General features: G+C 58.1%; 11 protein-coding genes across 11 annotated transcripts; 7 read left to right on the forward strand and 4 right to left on the reverse strand.

The window, feature by feature from the left end:
• Window positions 1-81: 81 nt before the first annotated feature.
• QBC33DRAFT_599147 (uncharacterized protein) lies at window positions 82-2,091 on the reverse strand. Its single transcript, XM_060432017.1, has one exon. The coding sequence runs from the start codon at window positions 1,808-1,810 to the stop codon at window positions 233-235; it is 1,578 nt and encodes a 525-aa protein (XP_060279205.1). The 5' UTR covers window positions 1,811-2,091; the 3' UTR covers window positions 82-232.
• A 1,224-nt stretch (window positions 2,092-3,315) lies between these two features.
• Window positions 3,316-3,813, forward strand: QBC33DRAFT_573726 (uncharacterized protein; the record flags this gene model as incomplete). The annotated part of the gene is made up of 1 exon (XM_060430715.1): window positions 3,316-3,813. The coding sequence occupies one exon, from the start codon at window positions 3,316-3,318 to the stop codon at window positions 3,811-3,813; it is 498 nt and encodes a 165-aa protein (XP_060279206.1).
• A 489-nt stretch (window positions 3,814-4,302) lies between these two features.
• QBC33DRAFT_599149 (uncharacterized protein) lies at window positions 4,303-6,031 on the forward strand (the record flags this gene model as incomplete). Its single annotated transcript, XM_060432018.1, has 2 exons — window positions 4,303-5,269; window positions 5,383-6,031. The coding sequence occupies 2 exons, from the start codon at window positions 4,303-4,305 to the stop codon at window positions 5,592-5,594; spliced, it is 1,179 nt and encodes a 392-aa protein (XP_060279207.1). The 3' UTR covers window positions 5,595-6,031.
• An 828-nt stretch (window positions 6,032-6,859) lies between these two features.
• Window positions 6,860-9,239, forward strand: QBC33DRAFT_550685 (uncharacterized protein). Its single transcript, XM_060429105.1, has 5 exons — window positions 6,860-7,615; window positions 7,675-7,751; window positions 7,937-7,966; window positions 8,025-8,501; window positions 8,586-9,239. Exons 1-5 carry the CDS (start codon window positions 7,256-7,258, stop codon window positions 8,983-8,985), a joined length of 1,344 nt encoding a protein of 447 aa, XP_060279208.1. The 5' UTR covers window positions 6,860-7,255; the 3' UTR covers window positions 8,986-9,239.
• A 325-nt stretch (window positions 9,240-9,564) lies between these two features.
• QBC33DRAFT_460246 (Alpha/Beta hydrolase protein) lies at window positions 9,565-11,001 on the reverse strand (the record flags this gene model as incomplete). The annotated part of the gene is made up of 2 exons (XM_060424971.1): window positions 9,565-10,645; window positions 10,724-11,001. The coding sequence occupies 2 exons, from the start codon at window positions 10,999-11,001 to the stop codon at window positions 9,565-9,567; spliced, it is 1,359 nt and encodes a 452-aa protein (XP_060279209.1).
• A 1,109-nt stretch (window positions 11,002-12,110) lies between these two features.
• On the forward strand, window positions 12,111-14,165 carry QBC33DRAFT_430669 (acyl transferase/acyl hydrolase/lysophospholipase; the record flags this gene model as incomplete). Its single annotated transcript, XM_060424159.1, has 2 exons — window positions 12,111-12,260; window positions 12,330-14,165. Coding segments are annotated over 2 exons (1,986 nt in total), but the record flags the coding sequence as incomplete, so codon positions are not given.
• Window positions 14,166-15,160: 995 nt separating this feature from the next.
• QBC33DRAFT_519009 (Ser-Thr-rich glycosyl-phosphatidyl-inositol-anchored membrane family-domain-containing protein) lies at window positions 15,161-15,908 on the reverse strand (the record flags this gene model as incomplete). Its single annotated transcript, XM_060426270.1, has 2 exons — window positions 15,161-15,588; window positions 15,662-15,908. The coding sequence occupies 2 exons, from the start codon at window positions 15,906-15,908 to the stop codon at window positions 15,161-15,163; spliced, it is 675 nt and encodes a 224-aa protein (XP_060279211.1).
• A 1,208-nt stretch (window positions 15,909-17,116) lies between these two features.
• On the forward strand, window positions 17,117-18,013 carry QBC33DRAFT_563210 (phosphotransferase family protein; the record flags this gene model as incomplete). The annotated part of the gene is made up of 1 exon (XM_060430257.1): window positions 17,117-18,013. One exon carries the CDS (start codon window positions 17,117-17,119, stop codon window positions 18,011-18,013), a length of 897 nt encoding a protein of 298 aa, XP_060279212.1.
• A 1,251-nt stretch (window positions 18,014-19,264) lies between these two features.
• QBC33DRAFT_581324 (NAD/NADP-dependent indole-3-acetaldehyde reductase) lies at window positions 19,265-20,537 on the forward strand (the record flags this gene model as incomplete). The annotated part of the gene is made up of 6 exons (XM_060431261.1): window positions 19,265-19,312; window positions 19,374-19,454; window positions 19,512-19,629; window positions 19,701-19,900; window positions 19,953-20,183; window positions 20,520-20,537. 6 exons carry the CDS (start codon window positions 19,265-19,267, stop codon window positions 20,535-20,537), a joined length of 696 nt encoding a protein of 231 aa, XP_060279213.1.
• Window positions 20,538-20,625: 88 nt separating this feature from the next.
• Window positions 20,626-21,457, forward strand: QBC33DRAFT_251941 (uncharacterized protein). The gene is made up of 2 exons (XM_060423007.1): window positions 20,626-21,157; window positions 21,223-21,457. The coding sequence occupies exons 1-2, from the start codon at window positions 20,894-20,896 to the stop codon at window positions 21,406-21,408; spliced, it is 450 nt and encodes a 149-aa protein (XP_060279214.1). The 5' UTR covers window positions 20,626-20,893; the 3' UTR covers window positions 21,409-21,457.
• Window positions 21,458-21,506: 49 nt separating this feature from the next.
• On the reverse strand, window positions 21,507-23,291 carry QBC33DRAFT_460341 (tannase and feruloyl esterase; the record flags this gene model as incomplete). The annotated part of the gene is made up of 1 exon (XM_060424980.1): window positions 21,507-23,291. The coding sequence occupies one exon, from the start codon at window positions 23,289-23,291 to the stop codon at window positions 21,507-21,509; it is 1,785 nt and encodes a 594-aa protein (XP_060279215.1).
• Between the last annotated feature and the right edge of the window lie 797 nt (window positions 23,292-24,088).

Raw genomic sequence — 24,088 nt, forward strand, 5'->3', positions numbered from 1 at the left:
GCTTTGCCAAGGTCGAGCTGGGTCGGATCTGGTGGGCTGTTTTTTTGCTTTTCCGTGGAATTGGCTACCAGCCTCATGTGGCTGACGCGCCTCAATTGCAGGGGGTAACACCTAACTTGGCAATCTGACTAAGCCCCTCTACCATGGTAAATTATCCTTGCTCTGATTGGCCAATGCCAACAAAGATGCATGTTTCATTCTGTTATCTGCATCCTGCCTTGTTCACTTATTCCTAACTGGGGATTTCGGCCCTCATGTTTCTCTCTTTCTGTTGCCGATGTTCCGCCTGGACCTTTTCACATGTCTTCCTCCATTCCACGTACTGTGGGCTGAAAGCAATGCTAGGCGGAAGCTTGCGAGCCGCTCGTCTTGGCGACGGGTTTCCATGCTGGAGATGAGACGAGGACGAGGTTGATGGGGAAGGTCTTGGGCAGATTTGCGGGATGGAGGGCCAGGGACTCAATGACGGAGTGGCGGGGTGCCCGGGAGTCACACGTGGATCAAGGGTCAATGGGCCCGAGAGCTGTCTGTTCCTTCGGCCGTATCCATCGCCGACTCGCCAGGCCTGCCTTCCGGGTCTCGCCAACACCTTCTCCATGGCTTGGAGACTTTGATCGGGGACCGGGTAAACCCTCTCGGTCTGATGTTTCTCGGGTCCATTTTCCGTGTTTCCATCTTCATCTCCATCTGTCATCATTCCCTTCTTTTCTCTGGCATTCTTCTCCTCGACAGCATGCAATAGTGTCTGCCTGACAAAGGTAAAGTCTCCCAACTCAGCAGCCTCTTCTGGCTCCAGCCCCAGCCAGAGATGGTCGTCGACCATACCAACGTCCGCTTGGTAGTCGAGTAGACAGGCCATCGCCTCCTCCCGCCGGTACTTGGCAGCCATGTGCAGCGGTGTCCTCCCAAACACATCCACAGCGTCGACCTCAGCCCCAAGATAGAGGAGCTCCCCCACGACATCGGTAGCCCCAACCCCCGCCGCCAGATGCAGGGGCGTGCATCTATTCGCATCCCGGCCACCAAGCAGTCGCTTCACATTCGCATCCGCAACCTCCTCCGCCGAGACGCCCGTCGCCGCCGACTGCGCCGACCGAGGCGCGCTCTCACACTCGTGGTCGAGCAGCAGCAGCGCGAGGCCGGGCTCCGGCCCGCGGAGGGCGTCGTGGACCGCGCTGCGGGGCCCGGCCGGCGACAGCTCGCAGATCGCGGCCCCGGCGTCGAGCAATGCCCGCACTAGCGCCTCGTTGCCCGCCAGTGCGGCACGGCCGAGGGCCCGGCTCAGGGTGCGCGGTCGGGGGCCCCACAGGCGGCGCCACCCGTGCACCTGGAGAACGGCTTCGAGGGCTTCCTTGTCCTGTTCGGCGGTCCGAGAGGCTGTGGTTGGGGGTGGCTGGGCATTTGGTGGGATTGACGCTTGTGTTCCGGGTACAGACGTGGCCGGTTGGTCATAGGTTGGTGGAGGGGTAAGTTCTTGGTGGCGGGCGGCTGCCTGTCTCGACGTTGCTTGGGAGGTGCCCACCATGTGAACCGACGATTCGGTCACAGAGAAGTTGGGCTCGTCCGCTGGCGTCGAAGATGGTGGACGAGGTGTGTATGGAGGGGGAGGATCAAGCTGATGGTCGCCCCTGCCAAGAGAAGCATATGCGTAACATGAACCAGGCTGATCCTGATCCCGTTCCTCCACCGTCTGGCCTCTCTGGCGAGCCGCCCCCGATGGCTCCTTACAGTCCCGATGCTTCTTCCCGGGCTTGACCCTCGATGTGAGACGAATTAGCCATTCCTTCTTGCCTTGAACGGACTGCGACATTTTGAGTATAGACACCAGAAACAGATCAAGAAGTCGAAGAACTCATCAGACCGAACATGAGGATTAGAGCTCCAAGCATGCGAGTGGCGAAGTCGCACCCCCCTTTACAAAGCTCACTGCCATATGGGGTTAGAAGATACCAGATACCCCACGATCGCGACATCATCACCCGCCCCGTGCGGGGCATGTCGATCGATCGCCGCTTTTATGGGGCCAGACCGGTCGCAAGTCTGCTACGCTTAATGCCTACATAGTTTTAATAACTCAAATCAGCTTATTGCTGGGGGGCCGTAGAGCTTCTCTCAGCCTCCGAGAAGGCAGTGTTGACCTTGTTAGGGATTTGGGGTCACTGTGGCAACCGAGCCAATGGTTGCCTTTCCCGCTCTTCAATCTCTCTTGGGGCATCCCCTTGCTCAGCCTCTCCATAGGCGCCCTGGCGCCCCCTTAGCCAACAACTGCACCTTGCTCCCCCTCTCCACGCCCGCGTCCAACAAGGTGTGGAACAAAAAGAGCATTTCTTCCGGTCCCGGAAAGAAGCGCACGTACTACGCGTCCGTGATGTAGTGGAAAGGCCGCTCTCCGTGATCCCAGAACGGCCGCCGGCATAGGGGCACACCTTCTCCCCCCTCCCGGCGGCGGAGCCGGAAGGTCGGAGTGTGGGGGATTGAGAAGGGGGATAGAATCATGGATCTGGCCCTTGGCTCATGGCGATGACTCGTTCCTGACTGCATTCGTCAAATCACCAGGATACTGCGTCTTCGGGGGACCACGTCCACGCCACGGGAGTTGGTCTCCGGCCCAGTTCTGCTGCGGTGATATCCTTTGTCCGTATCCTGACGAGGCTGATGCGAGACCGAGCCAGGGTAACAACGCAGCCAAAATTTTGCCGAGTTGGGGGCCAAAGGAGCCACTGTTGCAACCGCAACCGTTTCGGTCGTTTACGCCCTCCTCACCCCATGTCAATGACCCCCAAACTCCATTAACATTGCCGACGCCAACAGCAGAGAATAGGCCTAGAACAAGTGTACCTTTCGCACTCGTTATCGGAATATCCCTGGCCATCCATCGGGCTGGGCCGTCTTTAACGCAGTGCGGCGTCAAGTCCCGCCGACACACCTTGGACTTCACGCATTCAGGATCACAGATGCTCGACGATATGGAGCATATAAGACGGCTCTCTCGTCTTCCTTCCAGTGCTGTTTCCTAGCCAAGATCACGCAGCCATTGCAAACCTCCTCGTATCAATCCAATTCCTTCGCCTTCTTCTGAGCCATATCTTCATATCTTAAACTCGAGCAAACCAACAGTCCCAAGCTCCATCGCCCACTCCAGTCAACATATCTTCCCCGCGTAAAACGCTTGTCATTACCGGCGCCACAGGTAAGCAAGGTGACGCCCTCATCGACACGCTTCTCGCCGCGCCGGACGTGTCGGGTTTCAACATCGTGGCCGTGACCCGTGACACGACGAACCCGCGGGCGCAGAAGGTAGCCGCGAACTTCAACATGTCCGTGGTGACACGCGACATGGCCGACCCGGAGGCCATCTTCTCCAGGATGCCAGCGTCCGCGACCCCAGTATGGGGCGTGTACAGCGTGCAGGTCAACTCGGACTCGGAGGAGGCGCAGGGCAAGGCGCTGGTGAATGCCGCGGCTGCTCACGGCACGCGCCACTTTGTCTACTCATCCGGCGACCGCGGCGGGCCCGAAAGGTCGGCCACCGACCCGACCAACGTCAGGAACTTCGCCGCCAAGTTCCGCATCGAGAAGCACCTCGAGGCGGTGTCGGCCGCCTCTCCACAGAAGATGACCTACACCATCCTGCGGCCAGTCACCTTCTTCGAGAACCTGGTCAACGACGTGCACGGTCGCGGCTTCGCGTGCATGTGGGAGCAGATGGCGCCAAGAAGCTGCAGATGGTGTCGACCCGCGACATTGGCTGGTTCGAGCATGAGGGATACGGGGGTGATGTCGCCGAGTGCCGCCGCGTGTATCCCAGGATAAAGAACTTCAAAACTTGGATCCAGGAGAATAAGGGGCAGTGGGCCAAATAATTCGCGACAGAAAGCGACGCCGAGATTAGCAAATCTGGCGAGCAAACGTCGAGAGATGTCCTGCTTAGCTCCTCTTCCTTCGTCTCGCCATTCCTTCGAATTCCGCTGATATGAGTTCCGTCCCAGTGAAGCCATATATACGTACCTTCTCGCTTGTTTTCTGCCCTTTTCCAGGGAATTCACTTCGGGCGGTGGCCTGGTGGATTCCTACCCATCGTGTTTATCTAGGCTTCTCGTCCTCACCTCTCCCGGACAACCACCACCACCAACCATCACCCCGAACCACCACCCACACAACATCCCACGCGTGCTCCCATATTTCTATCGCGCCAGCTTGCGCGTGTCCCTTTCTCCCCCTAAAAAGAAGACAGAAAAATATTGTATTCAGACCTGTCTGGCAGGCTGGACATTCCGTCACATTGCTCCTCCCCCTTCAATCATGGCTGAAAACAAATTCACTCTCAAGGCAGTGCCTGAGATTGTCTTCGACTTTAGCTTGCCTCCCAAGGCCGATGCCCTCTCCGCAGACGAAGAAATGGCGTTGACTCGAACTGTTGCTAGCTACCCGGACCTCAGCCTCGGGGAGAGACGACAGTTGCTCAGTCGGTATCGCAAGCTCGCTCCCGAACTTCGAATTGCAATCTGCTCCATGGCCATGGAGAAACCCAACCTCCACTTCTTCGCAGTCCAAATTCCACAGGGAAGAGGCGTCGGCGCCTGGTTCAACGAAGAGGGCCAGCCGACAGTCCAGCTAACGGAGCTACGTTATCACAGAGCCGTCCATGAGTTCGACGACCCCTACATCAGCTACTTCCCCAAGGGAAAGCGCTCTGCCTATCTGGCCTGGTCGGACCTCGCCCGGAAGCGGGGCTTCGGCAAGGACAACTTGCAGATGACCATGCTGAATCCCCTGACCGTGGCCAACCGCACCGGCGCCGGCATCACCATCGACGCTTCCACGGACGTGCTCTACCTGAAGTTCCACTACAAGGAGGATAAGAAGACCCACTTCACCCCGTTCCCCGCGTACTGGATGCTGATCATGGACTACTCCGCCTTGGGCGGCATCCGCCACATCGCGCTCGAGTTCCAGATGCCGAGTGACAAGTGCATCTACTGGCCGACCGAGGATAAGCGAGTGCCGCTGGGACGAGGCCAGGGACCGCAGCAGTGCATCTGCGGCCTGTGCGGTAAGCACCAGTCTACTCACAGCAAGGCCACCATGGCGAAATACTGGCTGATTGTTGACTTCCTCCATTGCCTTGGAAACCTCGAGACCGTCTATCTCGTCTTCACCAATGTCAAGCAGGGTCCTGTGGACCATCTCTGCGATGAGCACTACACCGCCAGCGGAGTGGCTGATCCCAAGGGCATCAACCAGCCTAATCGCTGGGAGGCGTCGTCAGGTAAGCCAACACCCTCGTCCTCATCCCCGGGTTTTCCTCCCCGGTCTGCAACCGCGGAGGAGTCACAAAGGTAGCAAGATGAACAGGAACTGACGTGTTTCGTGTCCCACCAGGCAAGGTTTTCCACTGCGAGGGAGGCAGCCTCCGCGAGCTGCGAGGCAACCACATCATCCTCTCGCTCGCGCCCGTCGTCAACATCGTGCACGCCTACTACATGTTCCACTCGCACACGTCCATCTACGGCACCACCGCGTCGTCCACGAGACCCCGCGCTGAGCGTGCCCAGGTCAAGTTCAAGCTGGCGGTTTGGGCGTCGGACGAGTGATATATTCGCTTGCGCGGCTGCCTCACCCCGCCGGTTCCCTCTTACTTTCCTAATACGGCGCGGAAATATGGACGTTGTGGTTTCTCCTTCCTGGCTTGATTTTGTTTCAAACACATTGACGTCCTGGTATCGGTTGTTCCTGTGCTGCATGTCCCCCTGAGATTATGCTGGCCGGACTTCGGAAAGGAACAGTCATGGATGTTTGTCCTTTTGCTTCCCTTTTTTGGTTGTATGACCTGATGTCACGATGGACGGTGCTCCCTGCCCTTGGTAGGGCAACCTCTCAGCTTTGAGAGAGCCATTGGCTCTTGCCATGACCACGACATGGCTGTTATTGACGTCGGCTAGTTTTTCCAGGTTTTCTCACCCCCTTTTTCTTTTGTTGCTTACATCCTGGCTGCTCCAGGTCACAACCCTGGATCGATTCTCGGACCACAGCTAGATTTGTGGTCAGTGGTGGGTATCGGGCGCTGGTTGGCTAGCTAATTGGGATCCCAACAATCTGTTTTGTTTGCTGCGAGGTACTGTCATCGATCTGGTCGATCTTGGTCGAACTGGTCATCAAAGGACACATGGAGAATAGGAAGTAACCCTCTCCTGGAGATGTATCTACTGGGGGTGCTCTGCCGCCACTAGTGGGAGAGCTCCTGTCCATTCTCCAAGGTTCGCTGCCTGCTCGGTCTTACCATGTTAACATGTTCTCGACCACGTTTGATCGTATTCTATGTGGATGACATTCTGGTCGGTGCCAGCTAAATTTCAATGCTTATTCCATGGGTCGGGGGTGGTAAAGACGCAAATACGACGTCCATTTGTTAGCTCCAACTTACACCTACTTCACACAATCCTAGCTTCAGTTTCCCCGTTCCGTTCTTCCGTTCTGTCTGCCAACATGCGCGCCAAGGACGTTCTGGAGTCGAATTCCTGCTGGGGATTTATCTCGTGGGATTTCAAACCTGGAGATGGTCGACATATCTGAAGCAGAGTACCGAGAAGACCATAGCGGCATAGGATCATTTGGTAACGGGATCCGTCGAGTACGGTGGGCGATAGCTGAATCTCCCACCGTAGACGAGAATTAGCGCATATTATAGTGGCGGCTCTGCGGGTAGGGGTCGGTGCGTAGGGCTGAACATGGGGTTCACTGTGGGAACTGCGGAACGGGATACGTACCTACCTACGTACAGAACAACAGATCCAACATATGGAAATATTGCATGCAAGGTAGCGACCTCCAGTGAATCGAGTTAGGACCTGCTAAGGCACGCTGGAGTTGGACCGGTTTGCTCATGGCGTTGCATCTATTTTGTTTTATTTGTGGTGGTTCTTTGCTGAATATTGGGCTGAAAATCCGGCCGACTGATTGGGTAGGAGGTAGGTAAGCAGGGTAGATCTGTTCGTGTCACCATAGAAAGCGAAGTGTTTTCCGTGTTTTCCGTGTTGTGTTCCTGCGTTCTACATACCGCCCCGCACTTTCCAACTTCCCACCTTTCACCAGCTTCCCAGTCACCTTGAGCTGGCTTCGCAAACACATTCAATCCTCTTCCTCTCCTCGTCCTCTTCTTCCTCCTCCTCCTCCTCCTCGCATTCCATTCTCTCACTTCTTCTACTTCCTCTGGCAATTCCCCAGCGGTGATATCCTCCCATAATCGCATCCTACCATGGCGGAAGAAGGCTTGCGTTCTGTGCCCGGCCCCTCCGGGTTTTCCGCATTTAATGCGGTTGCACCTCCGTTTAACGCCTCGGGGATGGTCACCGACGCGACAAGCAGCACGCATGCCGTCTCCCTCTCTTCGCTGGCATCTCCTGCGGCGTTGTTCGCCCTCTTTCTCGTCTATGCAGCGATATGCTCGTCCTTGCGTTTCCGTCACGAGAAGGCCATGCTCCGTCGCTTCAACTACCCGGACCGAGCCTCCCTCGCCAGAATGACAAGCAATGACGCCCAGAGCATCCTTGCAGACCTTATGACCTTCGAGTTCCCGTTCATATATAAAACGGCACTACAGTTTGCGATCTTCAAGGTAGGAAAATGGTCAAGGACCATGAGGGAAAGACGATGCCTAAAACTGATATGCTGTAGACCTACGGCTTCGAAACCATGTCTCGGCTCATCGTGGCCACCAAGAGCTTCTCGGATCCTAAGACTGCCCCGAAGAGGTACGATATATACTGATCTGAAATCCTGATATCCTGATATTCCTGCCTGGGCCTGCCTCCCTTGGATTAGAAGTGTCTTGCGCCAGCCATTAGTGTCCGGCCCATAGCCGTGATGTTGATGTTGGTCACAGAGAGCACATGATATTCTGTACAGAGTTGGGAGCTGACACATATCTTCCCTGCAGATATGAGGACACTGTTGTAATCTTCGGCCAGTGAGTTCCCTACCATTCCCACTCCCAACGCCCAGGGAGCTAACAAAACTGCCCACAGGTTCCAACTCAACCCCCCGACCTCTGCACCCTGCATCAAGGCGATCTCGCGCATGAATTTCCTCCACAGCCAGTACAAGAAGGCCGGAAAGATCTCCAACGCCGACTTCCTCTACACGCTCTCCGTCTGTGTGACCGAACCCATCCGGTTCATCAACCTGTACGAGTGGCGTCCCCTCAACCACATGGAGATCAACGCCATTGGCTGTTTCTGGAAGAGCCTTGGGGATGCCATGCAGATCGAGTACAAGGGATACCTCTCTAGGGACACGTGGAAGGACGGCATCGAGTTTGTCGAGGACATCACCAGCTGGGCAAAGGGATACGAAGTTGAGGCGATGAAGCCGGCCAAGACGAACACCCTCCCGGCCTACGCCCTCGCCGACATGCTGATCTACTATGTCCCGAGCCTGCTCAAGCCGTTTGCTATCGGGGTTCTGACAGCTTTGATGGGTGACCGTGTACGGGATGCCTTCATGTGAGTTTTCCTTTCCTTCTCTTCAGACCCTGCTCTTTCTACCGTCGCCCTGCCCCTGCGTAGCACTACTGACCTCGAATTTAGGTATCCTGAGCCGTCCATCTTCACCGTCCTAGTTGCATACGGGGCCCTCAACATCCGCAGGCTCGTCATGCGCTACCTCATGCTCCCCCGCTTCTCCCCCTTGCGGTTCTTCTCCGACCCGGATCCCAAGACCGGCCGCGTCCACCACTTCGACTGGCTCGTGCAGCCGTACTACGTCAAGGGGACGTTTTGGAATCGCTGGGGCCCCGAGGGCTGGCTCACCTGGGCGCTCGGCGGTGTTGTCCCCGGTTCTGGCGGGGAGAAGTTCGTGCCGCAGGGGTTCCTCTTTGAGGATATTGGTCCCGAGGCGAAGAGGGGCAAGGGAAAAGTGGAAATGGAGGAGTGGGAGAGGATCCTGAAGGAGCAGCGGCCTTCGGGATGTCCCTTTTCCAGGGGTTAGGCGCGGGATGTGTCTGGGGGTTGGTCTGATGTGTTTTGGTGTTTCCTCGGCCAGAGGCTAACACTTGTCTCGGTGTTTTGAACCACCAACAGAGGTGTATAGATTCTCATTTTCTCTCGTCAGTGAGAGTCGCCTGAACAGAAAATGGCTGGTTTACGGACTGGGAGGGCAGTCTTCGTAGCGGGCGTTCATAGGTTACCCGGCCTAAGTCGGGACTGATAGGTTCAAGATAATAAGAGCTACGTTGCACAGAGGGTGTGGGATTGCGTGTTGTGGCACCGTGGAGGTACACAGTGCTCATAATTATTTGTCCTTCTGCCTGCGCCGGGTATCACGAGCTGATTGTGTAAAACGTTCGCTTTGCTTGAAGAAACCTCTCATCCAAGGCCAACACGCCATCGTTGTTAATCCACACCCAGCCAAATACCCAACTCCAACTGAATTGCTCCGTCCTTCAACCAGAACGCCCATCCCTTTTCCAAACAAGACGGTAAGTATCCCTCGCTATGTATGCTCCTCGAGTCTGTTAATTAATCCATCTATTCGACCCGCTTCAAAAGTCAATATCGCCAAAGTGCGTCACCCCGCAAGCAGTCCCTCGGCAAACGTCGTCATCGCATTCCGCATCACATACAAGACCCTCTCCTCGGTCCAGAAATGGCCGGCCGTCGACACCTCGTGGGCGCGGAACCGCGAGCCGGCGGCGCCCTCCAGCCGGCGCGCCCACTCGCGCAGCTTCCTCGCTGACACGAACACGTCCTGGTCCCCGTACACGGCCAGCGTCGGGTTGCGGACGAGCTTCTGCTCGCCCTCCGCCGAGACCGGATCGCCGTCGCCGTCGCCGCTCGCATCCTGGGCGTTGTCGTCATCGTCGGCCCTCGGAAGCGCCGTCGGCTTCCCCTTCTTGCTGCTCTTCCTCCTCCTCAGGAAAGGGTTGGGGAACGACATGGTCGCCAGGTTGGTCACGACGCCCTGCAGCGGCGACACGAGCAGGTACGCGGCGCGATATCTCGGCGGGTCCACCGGCGCGGGCAGGCGGTCGTCGGCTTCACCAGCAGCGGCAGGCCGTTGCTGCTCCTCGCCACCGCCGCCCTTGCCGTGCCGGCCCCCGCGCCTCGCCTTGGCCACCCCCCGCCGGAACCGCTCCTCCACCTCCAGAGACAGCGACCGCCGCCCCCCGCCGGACTCGTGGCTCCGCCGTATGTCCTCGTCGCCCCCGACGCGGACCCCGAGCGACTTGCGCGGCGAGGCGGTCGCGCTCCCGTTGCCTTTCGAGACCTGGAGCGCGGTGCGCGCCTCGCCTAGGGCGGCGTTCTGCGCTGCCGCGAGGTGCTCTGCCCGGTGGCGGATCTCGGCGGCGGGGGAGCCGGTCGCGGGAGTCGAGAAGGGCGCGTGCATGGTTGCTAGGCCAGGGAGCTGGGCTGTCACCATGGCGCCGTAGGAGTAGCCGGCTAGGAGGAGAAGGGGCGCGGTGGAGGGCGGCGGCGGCGGCGGCGGCGGCGGCTTGTCGGGGTGTTCTGCATCGCTGCTGGCGGCGGGTCCCTGCCGGAAGGGGTCGAGGTGGTGGGCGTAGTGCGAGACGAAGCCTACGACGGAGACGTAGTCTGCGCGCTCGGCTTTGGCTGTCCATGATGTCCGGCCTGCGGAACCGGAGGCTCCCCTGCGCGCTTGCGCTGTTAGCGGAGATGTCCGTGTTTGTTATTGCTTGCATCTTTCCGGTTCTGCTGGGTCCTCGCACCTGAAGTTGAAAGTGGCAACTAGGAAGCCCAGGCGTAGCAGCGTGGCGGCGACGACGTCGACGACCGGGTCGTCATAGCAGCCGCCGAGGGGCGCGTAGGGGTGGGCGATGACGGCTGCATGTCTCTGCCACGGAGGCGCCCGCGGAGATGGGCTGAGGGAGTAAGGGTGGAAGACGCGACAGTCGAGGACGGTGCCGTCATGGATGCTGGGTAGGGTGAGAGTCAGCGTCGGCTCGGGAAGCATCCTTCCCGTTGGGGGATCGTCGTTATCGGGCATTTGTTGAGCTACCCGATGGCTGTCGGTCGGGTTACTGTGCGCAGTATCGATAGAAGTCGACATACTCAAACGCGTAGTGCAGATTCAATGTTGGCATGGGTACCCGGTCGTGCCGAGAGATCGCATCAGACCCACATAGTGCAGATAAATCGCGAACTAGGCAGGTGGGGTTACACATTCTCGGTGATGCTGACGTTTACTCCGGTGGGATACGCTAAATACCGTGCCCATACAGTATAAGCTGCGATGGGCCCAAACAGTGTATCGTGGTAATCCCCCGAGGCTAGTGGGGTAGTGACATAATTCCTGCATGAGCCAATTCACGATTGTTGGAACTGGTTCAATTGGAGGTTTCCAACCCGTTTAAATTAAGGGTGCAATAATAAAGTTGTGTTCCTCCTGATACCGGAATCCGTGGGGTTGGTCCTATCTGAGTCGCGACCTGGTCAACCGCCTGACCAAGATCTTGGTACCAAGATGGATGATGCTTGCTTGTGACATCAAAATTGTGGGCTACTGGCCGCGGCTGTTGCGGCTCCGAGTCAGGTGGCTCAAGATGCGGGTTGGGGTAGTGCCTCCAACCTTGTTTCCCCACAGATCCCCCAGCTGTTCCTCTTCATGAAAACACTTAAATTTTGGAGTACCTAGCAATGCCACCCGTTCTCAAAGGCGCTTCTCGTCATCGGGCTCGAACTTGAACTCCAATTCGAACTCGATCGGCACCTAAAACTGCGCCCAGCGAGCGGCGAGCGGGAAGAATCCAAGCGCACCGGCTTAGCCACACCCGACGCCCGGCCGGACGAACCTAGTCTCACAACTCAAGTTTGGGGCGGTGAGCCGACTAGCATTTCCGCCTGAACTGTGTTCGACATTATCCCGTTCCCCCATTCTCTTGTCCCCCGTTTCTCTCCTGCAACAATACCAGGAATAGGAGACTTGGTGTTGCCTTAGGTGCCACGCCACTCCTTTACTCCCTAATCCGGTTCTACCCCGTCCTGTACAGCATCATGTCCGACTTTTTGTTGCATAGCATCCCGGCGGGGAAGCCGCGGAAACGGCCCAAGGCAGCAGCAACTTCGAATTCGAATCCCAAACAGAAAGACGGCCAGAAGCATTCGGCTACGAGCTCGCTGTCACACATCGTCCGGGGGTTAAACAACCTCGCCCTCTCGTGGCGCGATGGTACTACGGACCCGGAGCGGGAAGATCGTCGCCAGGCTGAGGAGCGCCAGCAGATCTTAGCTGCGCGCATGCACAATGTAAGTCCGCGGACTCTGCTCTTCGACTCTCGTCTTCGCGGAGTAGCTAACTCTGACCCCTTTCGTCAGGCCCGGACGATGAAAGAATGGGAGACTGCCGCACGAGAGCTCGACACCTTGGAGGGAAACGACGAATGGAAACTGGACGACTCGACAGGCGACTACCAGCCCGAAGTCGTCGAGGCGAGGCTAAAAGAGCTCGACGAGGCACGGACGAACTGCGACATTGCGAACATGCTATACCTACTAAGGACCGCGTTTTCGCGAGATCTCGCCGGAATGGGAAACATCGACTTGTATAGACACTCGTATGTCGGTACCAAGAGGCTGATCGAGCGATACGTTGATTCGGCCGTGAACACCATCGATACCCTGGTTGAGAAGAGCGCCTACGCGTCGCCAGCAGAGCTTGGGCCTAGGGATCTCCTCAGCGGTGCGCTTTATGCGAGGCAAAGTTTCGGGAGGAGTGCCTTGCTGCTGAGCGGCGGTGCAACGTTCGGCATGGCGCATATCGGCGTGATAAAGGCCATGTTTGAGGCAAACTTGCTTCCTCGAATAATATCTGGCGCGTCAGCAGGCTCCATCGTTTGTTCCGTCCTGTGCACCCGAACAGATGAGGAGATCCCGGCCGTCCTCCGAGAGTTCCCGTACGGCGACCTGTCCGTGTTCGAGGAGCAGGATCGCGAGGACGGCATTGCTGACCATATTCGACGCCTTCTGACCGAGGGGAGCTGGTCTGATATCAAGCATCTGACCAGGGTGCTGAGGGGCGTGCTCGGCGACATCACCTTCCAGGAGGCGTACAACCGGACCAGGAGGATATGCAACATTCCCGTGTCCTCGCCATCCATCTACGAGCTCCCCCGTCTTCTCAACTATGTCACGGCCCCGAATGTCATGATCCGGTCCGCCGTCGCCGCCTCATGTTCGGTGCCCTTCGTCTTCAACGCCGCCTCACTTCTCACAAAGGACCCCGAGACCGGCCAACACATATCTTGGAACCCGACCCCGCTGAGATTCATCGACGGCTCGGTAGACAATGACCTCCCCATGAGCCGGCTTGCCGAGATGTTCAATATAAACCATTTCATCGTCTCCCAGGTAAACCCTCACGTCGTCCCTTTCCTCTCCAAGGACGACCATCTATCCCCTGCGGCAGATCTGCCAGGCGGCCGAGAGTCGCAATCCTCGCCGGACTACATGGACTGGCTCCAGACACTCACGGCACTGGCCAAGGACGAGGCGCTCCACCGATTGCAGTTCTTGACTGAGCTTGGCATATTCCCAAACCTGTGCACCAAGTTGCGCAGCGTCCTGAGCCAGAAGTATTCCGGAGACATCACCATCTTGCCCGAGATCTCCCCCAACGACCTCTCTCGCATCTTGAAGAACCCGACACCCGATTTCATGCTCCGCAACTGTCTCATCGGGGAGAAGGCAACCTGGCCGAAGCTCAGCAGGATACGAGATCGATGCGCGATCGAGTTGGCGCTGGACCGTGCAGTACATGCGCTGCGGGCGAGGGTCGTCTTCAGCGAGAGCCAAGTCGATCTCCGACGCCTCGTTACCGGATCCGAACACCTCGGTGCCGCTCCTGAGCCCAGCGCGGACGTGAACCGGTCACACCCTTCCTCGGCAATTCCAGTGCAACATGGCGATGCCACCCAGGATCAGCGACCGTATCATCACAGGCGAGGCTCTGGAAGCAATATCCAGCTACTGGCGCGTCAAAGGAGAGTGCAGCAGGGTCTCGAGTCCGTCATGACAGACGAGGACACGGAAGAGGAGGAGACGATGGAGCTGAGTCTCCGGCGAGGCGCCCAAGGCCTCCGGTTGGGAAATCGGGCCAACGTAAACAAGCCACGACTGAAACGGGCAGTCAAGAGTCACTTCCACCTACCGGCCCACGGTTCGTTACTGAACCCTGCCCCGTCGGGCGAGGGCGAGGGCGAGGGCGAGTCCTCTGATGTGCGGAAGGGCTCTCCTTTCGACTTCTCAAAGCCGCTTGTCCTGCCTGAGACACAAACGCCTGCGCGCACTTCTCGCCTTGCGCCGCCACGTTTAAGAACGACATCTGACGGGGACCATGGTATCGGCAACGCTGTTTCGTCTTCTTACTTCGACGCCTCTCCCGTAGTGGACGAGAGTTTAGGTCTAGATACGCCTACGTCTGAACCGAGAGTCAATGGCATCCAGGCTGCGGAGAGCGTCTCGAGTCGTGAACAGCACCGCCCGAGTCCGAATACTGACGGGGCAGTGGGAGAGAGCGAAAAGGAGACGCCATCCAAACCAGACGATACGACAACACAGGCGGCTCCAAAGAGCAATAAGAGCAAGAATGCGGGGGAACCAAATGGATTATGGGATTGACTCGTTGACGGGAGGGTGAGCTCCTCTGGCAGCGAGATGGAGATCGACGCCAACAAGGCCGAGGCAGGGCTGGCGCTGACGCTGACTCCCCTGTGGACGGTCGTTGATGATGACGCAGACCCGCTGCATTCCGATTGGATGGCTTTATAATGAGGGGAGTATAAGGTGGCGACGGGCGTTAGCTGGTTTCGGCAATCTGCGTGTGGACATCACGCTGTCACGATGATAGAGACACTTGCTCGTTATTAGATCCGCTTTTGCATACTGGGCAGGGGACACATTGGGGGCAGCGGCGAACGGCTTTGCGGGGAATACATATGTAGGTAGGTAGGTAGGTAGGGTACTTGGCGTTTTGCGATAGGCATTTACATCCCATCCCAGTATTAAACCTGTCCCTCCCCTTTCTTTTCCCAGGGAGCGACTTCGCGTTCATCCGTCGCCAAGGTAATTATCACATGTAACTCTATTACATTAAGGGGGAAAGCCGGTAAGTAATACATCCCAGCAACCCACAACACCAACCCCCCTAATTACAGCACAATGGCAGCAAAGGCGACAAGACCGCCGAGCAGACCGGCGGCGACCACACGCCCGGCACCCGAGCCCGGGACGGTCTTGGGCACGGGCGAGGTCTGGGTTCCGTTTCCGGACCCGGACTCGGACGGCGCGGGCTCCTCGGTCTCTGTTGTCGTCGCCGACGGGGAGGTCGTGCTGCTGGCGTCGGCGGAGGTGGTTGATTCTTGCCGGGTTGCGGAGGAGGAGGAGGAAGAAGAGCCTGAGGGGGCGGCGGTACTGGTGACGTTGGCGCCCGGGTTGGCGCCCGTGATGTGGAAGGGCGTCGAGTACTGGAACTTGGAGGCGTCGGCGTCGAGGGCTATCCGCAGGCCGTAGAGAGGGTGGGTGCCGAGGGATTTGTCGACTGGCCAGTCGTATTTGGAGAGAGCGTTGTCGATGCTTTCTGGGTTTGGGGGTTTAGCAGTGGACTAAGAGGAGGCTTTGTGTCTTGGGCGGGGAGGGGGGAAGTAACTTACTGACGACGGTGGCGACGGGGTCAAGGCCGCCCTGGTTCGGTCCGCCCAGGAGAGTGATGGTGACGGGCCCCGACGGCGCCGTGGGCGGCACGGTCCACTCGATGGTGTAGGTTGTGCCGGCGACGACGGCTTCGTTGAGCCCGGGCCGGGTGATGGCGTCGAAGTTCGGGTCCGGGTCTAGGTCTTGGGCTAGCGCGCGGGCGGCGAGGGCGGCCACGAGGGCGGAGACGCTGAAGAGGAGATGCATTTTGGGTGGTGGACAGGACCTCGTCTGTTTGTGGGTGGGTCGGTGGGTGGCTTCGGCGGTTTAGTGCGGAAGAGGAGGAGGAGGAAGAGGAGGGTGGGAATTAAAGGGGGTGGTGGAATGTGATGCGATGCGATATGTTGCGTTGCGTCAGGGACCCGTGGAGGAGGAAACGCCTCGACGGCCGGCGGGTGGTCCGCCTGTCCATATATTTATCCACGAAGCTCCTGAACACATCTCCGCTCCTTCACAGCAGCACATCAGGCAGCAGAGCTTGGTGACGACTCAGAAAGAAAGGCCCCCAAAAAAGGAGGGGGCCGAGCGAGCCGTGGCTGTTGGCAATTTGCGCCGCCTCCTGTAATGAGCCCATCTCCGCAAAACCATCATGCCGCCCAATGCAGCCTTGCGGCACAGGAATACGACGGTGTCATTGCAATGTCGCCCTCCTCTGCGGTGGTTTTTTTTTTTTTTTCGCCTTTCTCTCTCCGCTAAACCCCGAGGCGCTGAATTGCCGTCCCGCTTTCTTAATTAGCCTCCCTGGTCCATGACAGTGAAACGACTCTGTTGGTTTCAGCTGGCTGCCGAGACCCCGGCGGCTGGGGATTCCTTTCGTACGTCTCTCCTCGTAGGAAGGAGTCAACGGGTTTGGATTTAGTGAGGGGAGGTGTCGGGCGAGGTCCTTTTAGGGTTTCTTTTATATTGTCGTCTGTTGAGGCTAAAGTCCCACAGCCTCATCAGCTTGGTGCTGATCCTTTCTTTGTGCAGAACGCCTTACGTGCCCACCTCACCGCCACGCTCGGGATAATGATTTGAAGATTACCTGATGTGATCGAGGGTGATGGAGCGGGAATGGAGCAACGTGGCCTATCAGAAGTTTTGATAAAACTGGAGGCAATTTCGAGCCAAACTGGAGGCCATGCACACAGAGGCCGCGGAGCAATCGTGACAGGGAGATTTTGAGAAAATTATCAAGATTAGATTTCGGTTTCCAGCATCTTCCCACTGGGTCCTATGTGGTTAGAGATGGCCAATACTGCGGACTTGTGTATTCCCAAAACGATCAAGCCTGCGGATGACTCACACACCCAGTAAGAATCAAGAGACCAAGCATGCATCGCCCGCCTGCATAGTAACTCATATGACTCACCTCTCCCACAAGAAGGCAATCACAACACCAGGCATCACTGAATTGCTACTCTCAGATCCTACTCATGTCGCCGCCACCCGCAGAGGTCATCCAAGCCTTTGGCCTCCAAGGCCAGCCTGAGCCCGTCGCTGGTGGGCGCGGGCTATGCTACCTCGTCGACGGGATAGTCTTCAAGCCCTCGGATGGCGACGCAGAAGCCCAGTGGGTCTCCGAGCTCGCCATGAAGCTGCTGGACCGGTCCCCTTCAGCCTACCGGCTCTCCAGACCGCAGTCGGTCCAGGGCCAACCAGGCACGTTCGTCTGGCGCGGCTGGACCGCGTCGTCCTTCGTCTCCGGCACTGCCGTCGGCAAGCAGCCGCCGGGGTCGTCCACCGGCCCCTTCGAGAGCATCTTCCGCGCGAGCCGCGCCTTCCACGCCGACGTCGCCGAGCTCGTCCCCGAGCGGCCGCCCGCCATCACGCCGGGTCAGGCGAACCGGTGGCGCGAGGCCGACAGCGTGACATGGGACGAGAAGGCGCTGGGGCAGGTCGAAAACATCGACGCCGGCGTCCTGGCGCGCTTCCAGCCCCTCCTGGACAGGCTGGCCGCCGCCAAGAGGCCGCTGGACGACGACTGCGAGGCGCAGCTGGTCCACGCGGACCTGACGGGGAACGTGCTGCTCGCGCCCGGCGTGGCGCCAGCCATCATCGACCTGACGCCGTTCTGGAGGCCGGCGGCGTACGCCGAGGCGGTCGTCGTCGCGGACGGGCTCGCGTGGTGTGGCGGCGGGCGCGAGCTGGTTGCGCTATATGGCACCGATGGGGTGAGGGCGCAGTTGCTGGTCAGGGCTATGTATTGGCGGTGTCTTACCTTCGCTATCGACCCGGATCTGGGATGGGTCGAGGCCAATCTCCCGAGGGCGGATTATGTGGGTGCGGTGCAGGTTATGTTCGATGTCTTGGGGCTTGAGGGGCCAAGTTAGTCGAGGCGAATTCTCAATTTGAAACTTTATGTCCTTGGGCTGGAGATCCTGTTGCTTCATTGTGATGATTGAGGCTGGAATATACTACCTCGGCTACAGTTGCCATGAGACAGAATAAAAATAAGGGGTCCTTTTCTGGGATGCCTATTTGGGACAGCCACAATTTGAGCCTCCTCCGCCCGACATCGAGGGATGTCCGTCACGGCTGAGTTCCCCAGGGGGTGCTTAATTAGTGGGAAGCACATCTGGCGCGGCTGCGTTTCGTCGAGCGCGTGCTGGACCGGGCGGATCTGTAATATCCGAGCCGCTGGCTCTGGAGAGGCGCGAATATCCAGATGACCTTGCTGGCAATGCCTCCAATATATTCCCACGATATAGCCGACGGGCGAATTGCTGATGTGTTTGAGAGGTTTCGACTCGAGTCCAGAGTAGATATGCTGATGTCGCTGTTTCTTCCACTGCTGTGAAGCCCTTCCAACAGCTTCCGCTTTTCAGCCGAACTTTCTCACATCGCAATCCTGGGGGTAGAATCCAAGGGGGACTGTTAGCATCGGGTAGCCGCCTAGTGTTGGCATTATAGGGGCGACGCAAGTCGGCAACATGACCGCATCGAGCTCATGTCGCCTGAGAGTCCCGGCGACTCCCCTCAGTCGCGAGGTAGTTCAAATGCTCGAGAGCGGCGGCCGCTGACTGAACCAGCGAATCTTGTGTGTTGCGGCAATGTGGACTTGGGGCACAATGAGAAACAAGCATCAATGAGCAAAAGCCAGGGCAAATGACACTAGTTTGCAGTTTCGACTCTGTTGTTCCTTGGGACTAGGGGCATGCTTAACCATGAACACTGCTTCTCGGCTGCCGTACTAATACACAGCCAGGTTGCCCTCACACAAACCCCCTGGACACCGGGGACTCTCCACCCTGCAGGAGGGTAGAGACCTGATCAATCGTCATCTCCTAGGCGAGACTACGAAGCACAGGGAATGACATACCACACTGCAAAGTCTACTGGAAGGCGTTCCAGACTAGTGGTTCATGTCATGGAGTTTCCGGGGGGGAGTCCATGCTCGACAAAATGGTGAATTTCTTCCCTACAGAGCTATGTTTCAGTGCCAACAGAAGTAGTATATGACTAGGAATAGCGCCTAGTAGCATCAGATGGATAAGCAGAGAGCCACATATCTCTGGGGCACAATTAACCTGCGTCTTTTGAATACATTGAATATCCCTCAGCCACCTTACTCTACCCAAAACATGAATATCACGTTGCTGCCGCTCCGCGATGGCAACAAAATACCATTGGTGAGCTCCCGTGCAACCACAACATGAGTGCATCGCCGGTCCCAACCAAGAACCTACGCAGCTTGCCTTTGGCACCGGAACAGCTTGGTTCAATGAAGTCAGCAACACGGATTTTAACCAAAATCTTGTTGACTTGACCAAAGTAGCTATTTAGAAGGGGTTCTATCATCTGGACTGTGCAGAAATGTATAGAACTGAGGAAGAAGTTGGCATTGCGATCCAAGAATCCGGCGTTCCCCGCGAAAAGCTCTTCATCACCAACAAAGCTGCCCAAGGCATGGACGATATGCCGCAGCGCTTGAGCCGAGTCTCGAAAAGTTGCAGGCCCAATATTTTGACCTGTGTGTTCCCCTACTGCTCCGCGCATAGACTTACTAGGTATCTATAGCTAACGCCACACGAAGGGACCTGATTCACATTCCATTCTTTGCCAAGCCGGAGGCCGACTTTGGGCGCGAGTGGAAGTCAATGGAGGAAGTCAAGATGGCTGGCAAGGCGAGGTCGATCGGAGTGAGCAACTACTTGCGCTCTGATGTCGAGGCAACACTCAGGGGCGCAACCATTCCACCTGCCCTTAGCCAAAATCGAGTTTCATGCCTATCTTTAGCGCGGAAACGATTACCTTCCATGGCTGCGTCAGAATGATATTCAGGTTGGCTCGTTCAAGGGACTGACCCCTGCCTTTCGAGCTCCTGATGGACCACTGCGACAGCCGTTAGCCCGTATCGCGAAAGCGCATGACACGACGGAGGCTGCTGTGCTTATCAATTGGATAATACAGAGCATTGTTGTTGCTGTTACCACCACAACAAAGCCAGAGACGCTAGATGAGTATGCCCAGGATTTGAAAATCAAGTTGACGGAGGACGAGGTACAGGAAATTACAGATGTAGGCTCCACATATCACCTGCGCACATCTTGGTCGGAACATTTCAGAGAAGACGATGGATCGTGAAAGCTTCTGCTTGGAGGGTTTTTACGGGGTCAAAAAGAATACTATTCATCTGTTGCTCTCACCGGCCGATTGGTCTTGATGAAAAGTCGATCCAAACAGGGTCAAGAGTGAAAGACGGGCAATTTGAGTCGCAATCGCATGGTTTTCGAACGTAGCAGCTGAGTCGAGTAGCACAGAGAAAACAAACGTGACCTTGGTGTCGTTAGTTTATTCCTCAGTTTCATTCTACCGTCAACCAACTCCTATTTACAGCTTTGGCGGGAGTGGTAACTACCTACAATGTGTATATTATAAGTCAAACTAGGTATATATGACTAGAAAGCGTCTATTTCTGTCACAGTTACGAGCTTTAAGGCGAGCTTTAAGGCTGACATAGGGTGAGTGTCTTGTCAGTACTTATTCTCGTGACCATGACGTCAGCCCTGACATCCTACAATGTCCCATGATCATGACGTCGACTTTTGGGACCATTTGACGGGATTCCAGTAGTGGCGGAATAACAGCCCACATCATGGATATGTCATTACGCAGTGCCATGGTATAAAATGGGTGACTTCAACAACCAAGTTCCCACTGCTCCCCAAGACAGGTCAATCTAGTGACTTTTAACATTTAACGACATCACCATGGACACAGACAGAAACACCAACCTACCAAACACCGGGTCGAACGACCCAATGGGCACGCGCGCCTCCGGGTTCAACACGTCGACGCAGCAGCCCGGGATGGCCAACACGGGCGGCGGGCTGCACGACAGCACGACCGCGGGGGCCGGCACCGCGGGGAGCAGCAGCGGTGGCGCGCCCGGGGATGCGTACGGCAGGAGCGGCGGGGCCAGCGCGGGCGCGAGCGTCGGCGAGAAGGTCAAGGGGATTTTCGCACAGGGGCATGTAAGTTTTCAACCCCCCCCGGCGGGGAGAGGGGGGATGACTGGCTAAACGTAAGAAATAACTAGGGTGCCGGAGAGAGCTTGCGTGGGAATATCAACGCTGCTATTGATAGTTTGGCCGGGGACAAGGAGAATCAGGTTAGGGATGAGGACATCGCGAGGGGGGGAATAAGGGAGATGGACAATCGCGAGTTTGAGAGGAAGGGGGAGTGGGACAAGACGATTAACCCTAGATCGAATCGGAGAGACTAAGGAAGGGAATACCGGGGAGCAGCAGTTCACTACGCATAATATAAAACATCCTCACACCTGACTACAGGCATATTCGTATATCTATCCGACAGCCCCGTTCAATAGACAGGAACAGGGATCGAGTCCAAGGTAGGAAGCCAAGTGTCAATGGACTCCTGGTCATATACACAGTCCATCACCTCCTCATTCCACTGCGGCCGCAGCGGGAAGCTACACAGCTTCTGCTCCTCCCCCTCAGACGGCCCACTCAGCACAGTAGCGTTAAGCCTCGTCGGGTTGACGCCCTCCTCAACCCAGTCAATCAGGCTCTGCAGGACAGACTGCGGGAAAGGCCCGTTGGGCTGCAGCGGGCTGGGCCCGCAGTGACCCGCGCCGGGGACGAGGAAGAGGCGGTACCAATCGTCGAGGGCGGCGTAGCTCTCGTTGGCCGGCGCGCCAGGGTACATTGTGCGGCGGACGGCGTCGTGGTACATGACCGACGACGCGGCGGGCACGCTGTCGTCCGACTCGCCGTGGTAGTGGATCACCTTGCCGCCGGCGTCGCGGAAGTCCTCCAGGTCCGGCCACGTCGTCTGCAGCGTGTCCGAGAACTTCTGCATGCCCTCCAGCATCCAGCCGCGCAGCGTGTCGGTCGTCACGTTGGCCAGCGACAGGGAGCTTGAGTTGACCTCCCGGAGGAACAGGTTGACGTACTGGACGCCGAACCCGCTGACCGTGGCCTCGTACGCGCCCGTCGAGGCGTTGAAGGTCGTCGCGGCGTCCGAGAAGCTCGCCGACGGCTGGAAGGACACGTACACCTGCCGGCCCTGGGAGTCGAAGACGCCCTTCCAGATGTCCTTGGCCACGGCCGCGGCCTCGGCGGTGACGGTGCCCTGTGCGGCAGGTCTCGGCCCACCGCCACCAAACTGCCTCCTCTCCATCGTCGTCGGCGGCGGCGCACCACCTCCGCTGCCGGCCGAGGCGTCGCAGCTGTACGGCTTCCCGACGCTCTGGCCCGCGTCGTACCGCAGCTTGCACAGGTCCGTCCGCCCCACGACGCCGTCCATCCGCCCGTCCAGCCCGTCGCACGCGGCGATGGTGTCGTTGGCGATGCGCTCCAGCTCGCACGGCGGCGGGTAGTACCCCCGCGCGTTCTCGACCACCGCGCTGAACAGGTGCAGGACCTGCTGGAACGCCTGCCGGAACGCCGGCGCGCCGACCGCGACACCGTCGAACTGCCCGCCGTACCGCTGCACCTGGCTCCAGCCCTCGCGCCCACCCTCGGAGCAGCCGTGGAAGTAGGAGAAGATCCTCTGCTCGGGTGCGGAGCCGTAGAACTTCCGGGTCAGTTCCCCGCCGAGCACGCTCATCTCGTGGATGGCCCTGTGGCCAAAGGCCTGCAGGGCGTCGTGATCGAGGGCGCCGCCGCCGCCGCGCAGCACGACGCGGCCCAGGTCCGAGCCCCAGCCGCCGAGGCCGCCGTCCGTGGTCGCCGTCGCGGCGCCGTGCGCGAGGCCGGGGCCGAGGCCGCGCTGGCCCGACGTGATGGCCAGGCCGCCGCCGCCCGTGGCGAGGAAGCGGTTCTGGAACTGCGACGGGGAGGGGAGCCAGAACCAGAGGTTGACGGGGACGGGGCGGCCCGCGTGGGTGTAGGAGAAGGTGACGTTGCAGAAGTCGAGGCCGGTCTTGCTGGGGTTCGTGCTGCCGGCTGCGAGGGTGTAGTTGGTGACTGGGTTGGCTGTTACCGAGGTGGATGACGGGGTAATGCCTTGGATGAAGCCGTCCGCGGGGAGGGCCGATTGGATGTAAGTGGTGGTGCAGACATCGGACAGGTTTGGAACAGCCGCGACGCCGAAGGCCGGTGCCAGGGAGAGACCGAGCAACAGCAGTGGTGAGAACCACATGATTGCAGGAGACGTGCGTGCCCGTGAGAAACCAGAAGATTGGCGCTCTCGAGGCGACAGTGCCGGAGTGAAGGACGAGTTGACGACGGGCCCGCCATTCTTTGTAGCAGACGCGCCCCCGAAAGAAGATGTGTCAAGCCTGGACCTGGGCCTGTCGAGGCCGATATGACGCAGTGATAATGTGCCGCGCGGCTGGCGCGGCGTGGTCCCGTCCGGGAAACCGGAGCGGGATCGTCCTGACATCCATTGGTCTGGTCCGCAATACCAAACCTGCTGTTATACATTATCTAATCAATCTCAGATGTAGGCTATCCAAACACACCCTGATATCTCATTAGGTATTAACGTACGTCAGACGGCATATTAAAGGATGAGTCCCACAGCCGTTCAATTCCACCCAGATTCCTGATTCTCACAATAAAGCAGCGACGGATGATTGAAGACGTTTGCTCGCGAGCGACGAGAAGTATATCGACTGGTCCTCCACTGCTCAGCCCTGGCCGCCTTGGTAGTAGGACAGCTCATCTCGTCGTCGGTATTATCCATGTCCACGTAGCAGCGATGCAAGTGAGTAGGGCAGCCAAGATGGCCGTGCCGTATCCAGGCCCCGCCGCAGAAGCGCCCCGCGCTTTGTACCGCGAGTCATAGCACAGCCCAGTGAGCTTCGGATCGGTCCAGGCTTTGACCCCGAGGCACCTGGCGGTATCCAGCATCTTCTTAGCCACGTTTGCGGGAAGCTCGTCGGATGACTCGCCGCACGGGTTTGCCCTTGGATGCGGCGTGTCCGGGTCGGCGTA

Source organism: Phialemonium atrogriseum (assembly GCF_030411735.1).
Source record: "Phialemonium atrogriseum strain 8032-3 unplaced genomic scaffold QBC33scaffold_35, whole genome shotgun sequence".
Taxonomy (NCBI): Eukaryota; Fungi; Ascomycota; class Sordariomycetes; order Cephalothecales; family Cephalothecaceae; genus Phialemonium; species Phialemonium atrogriseum.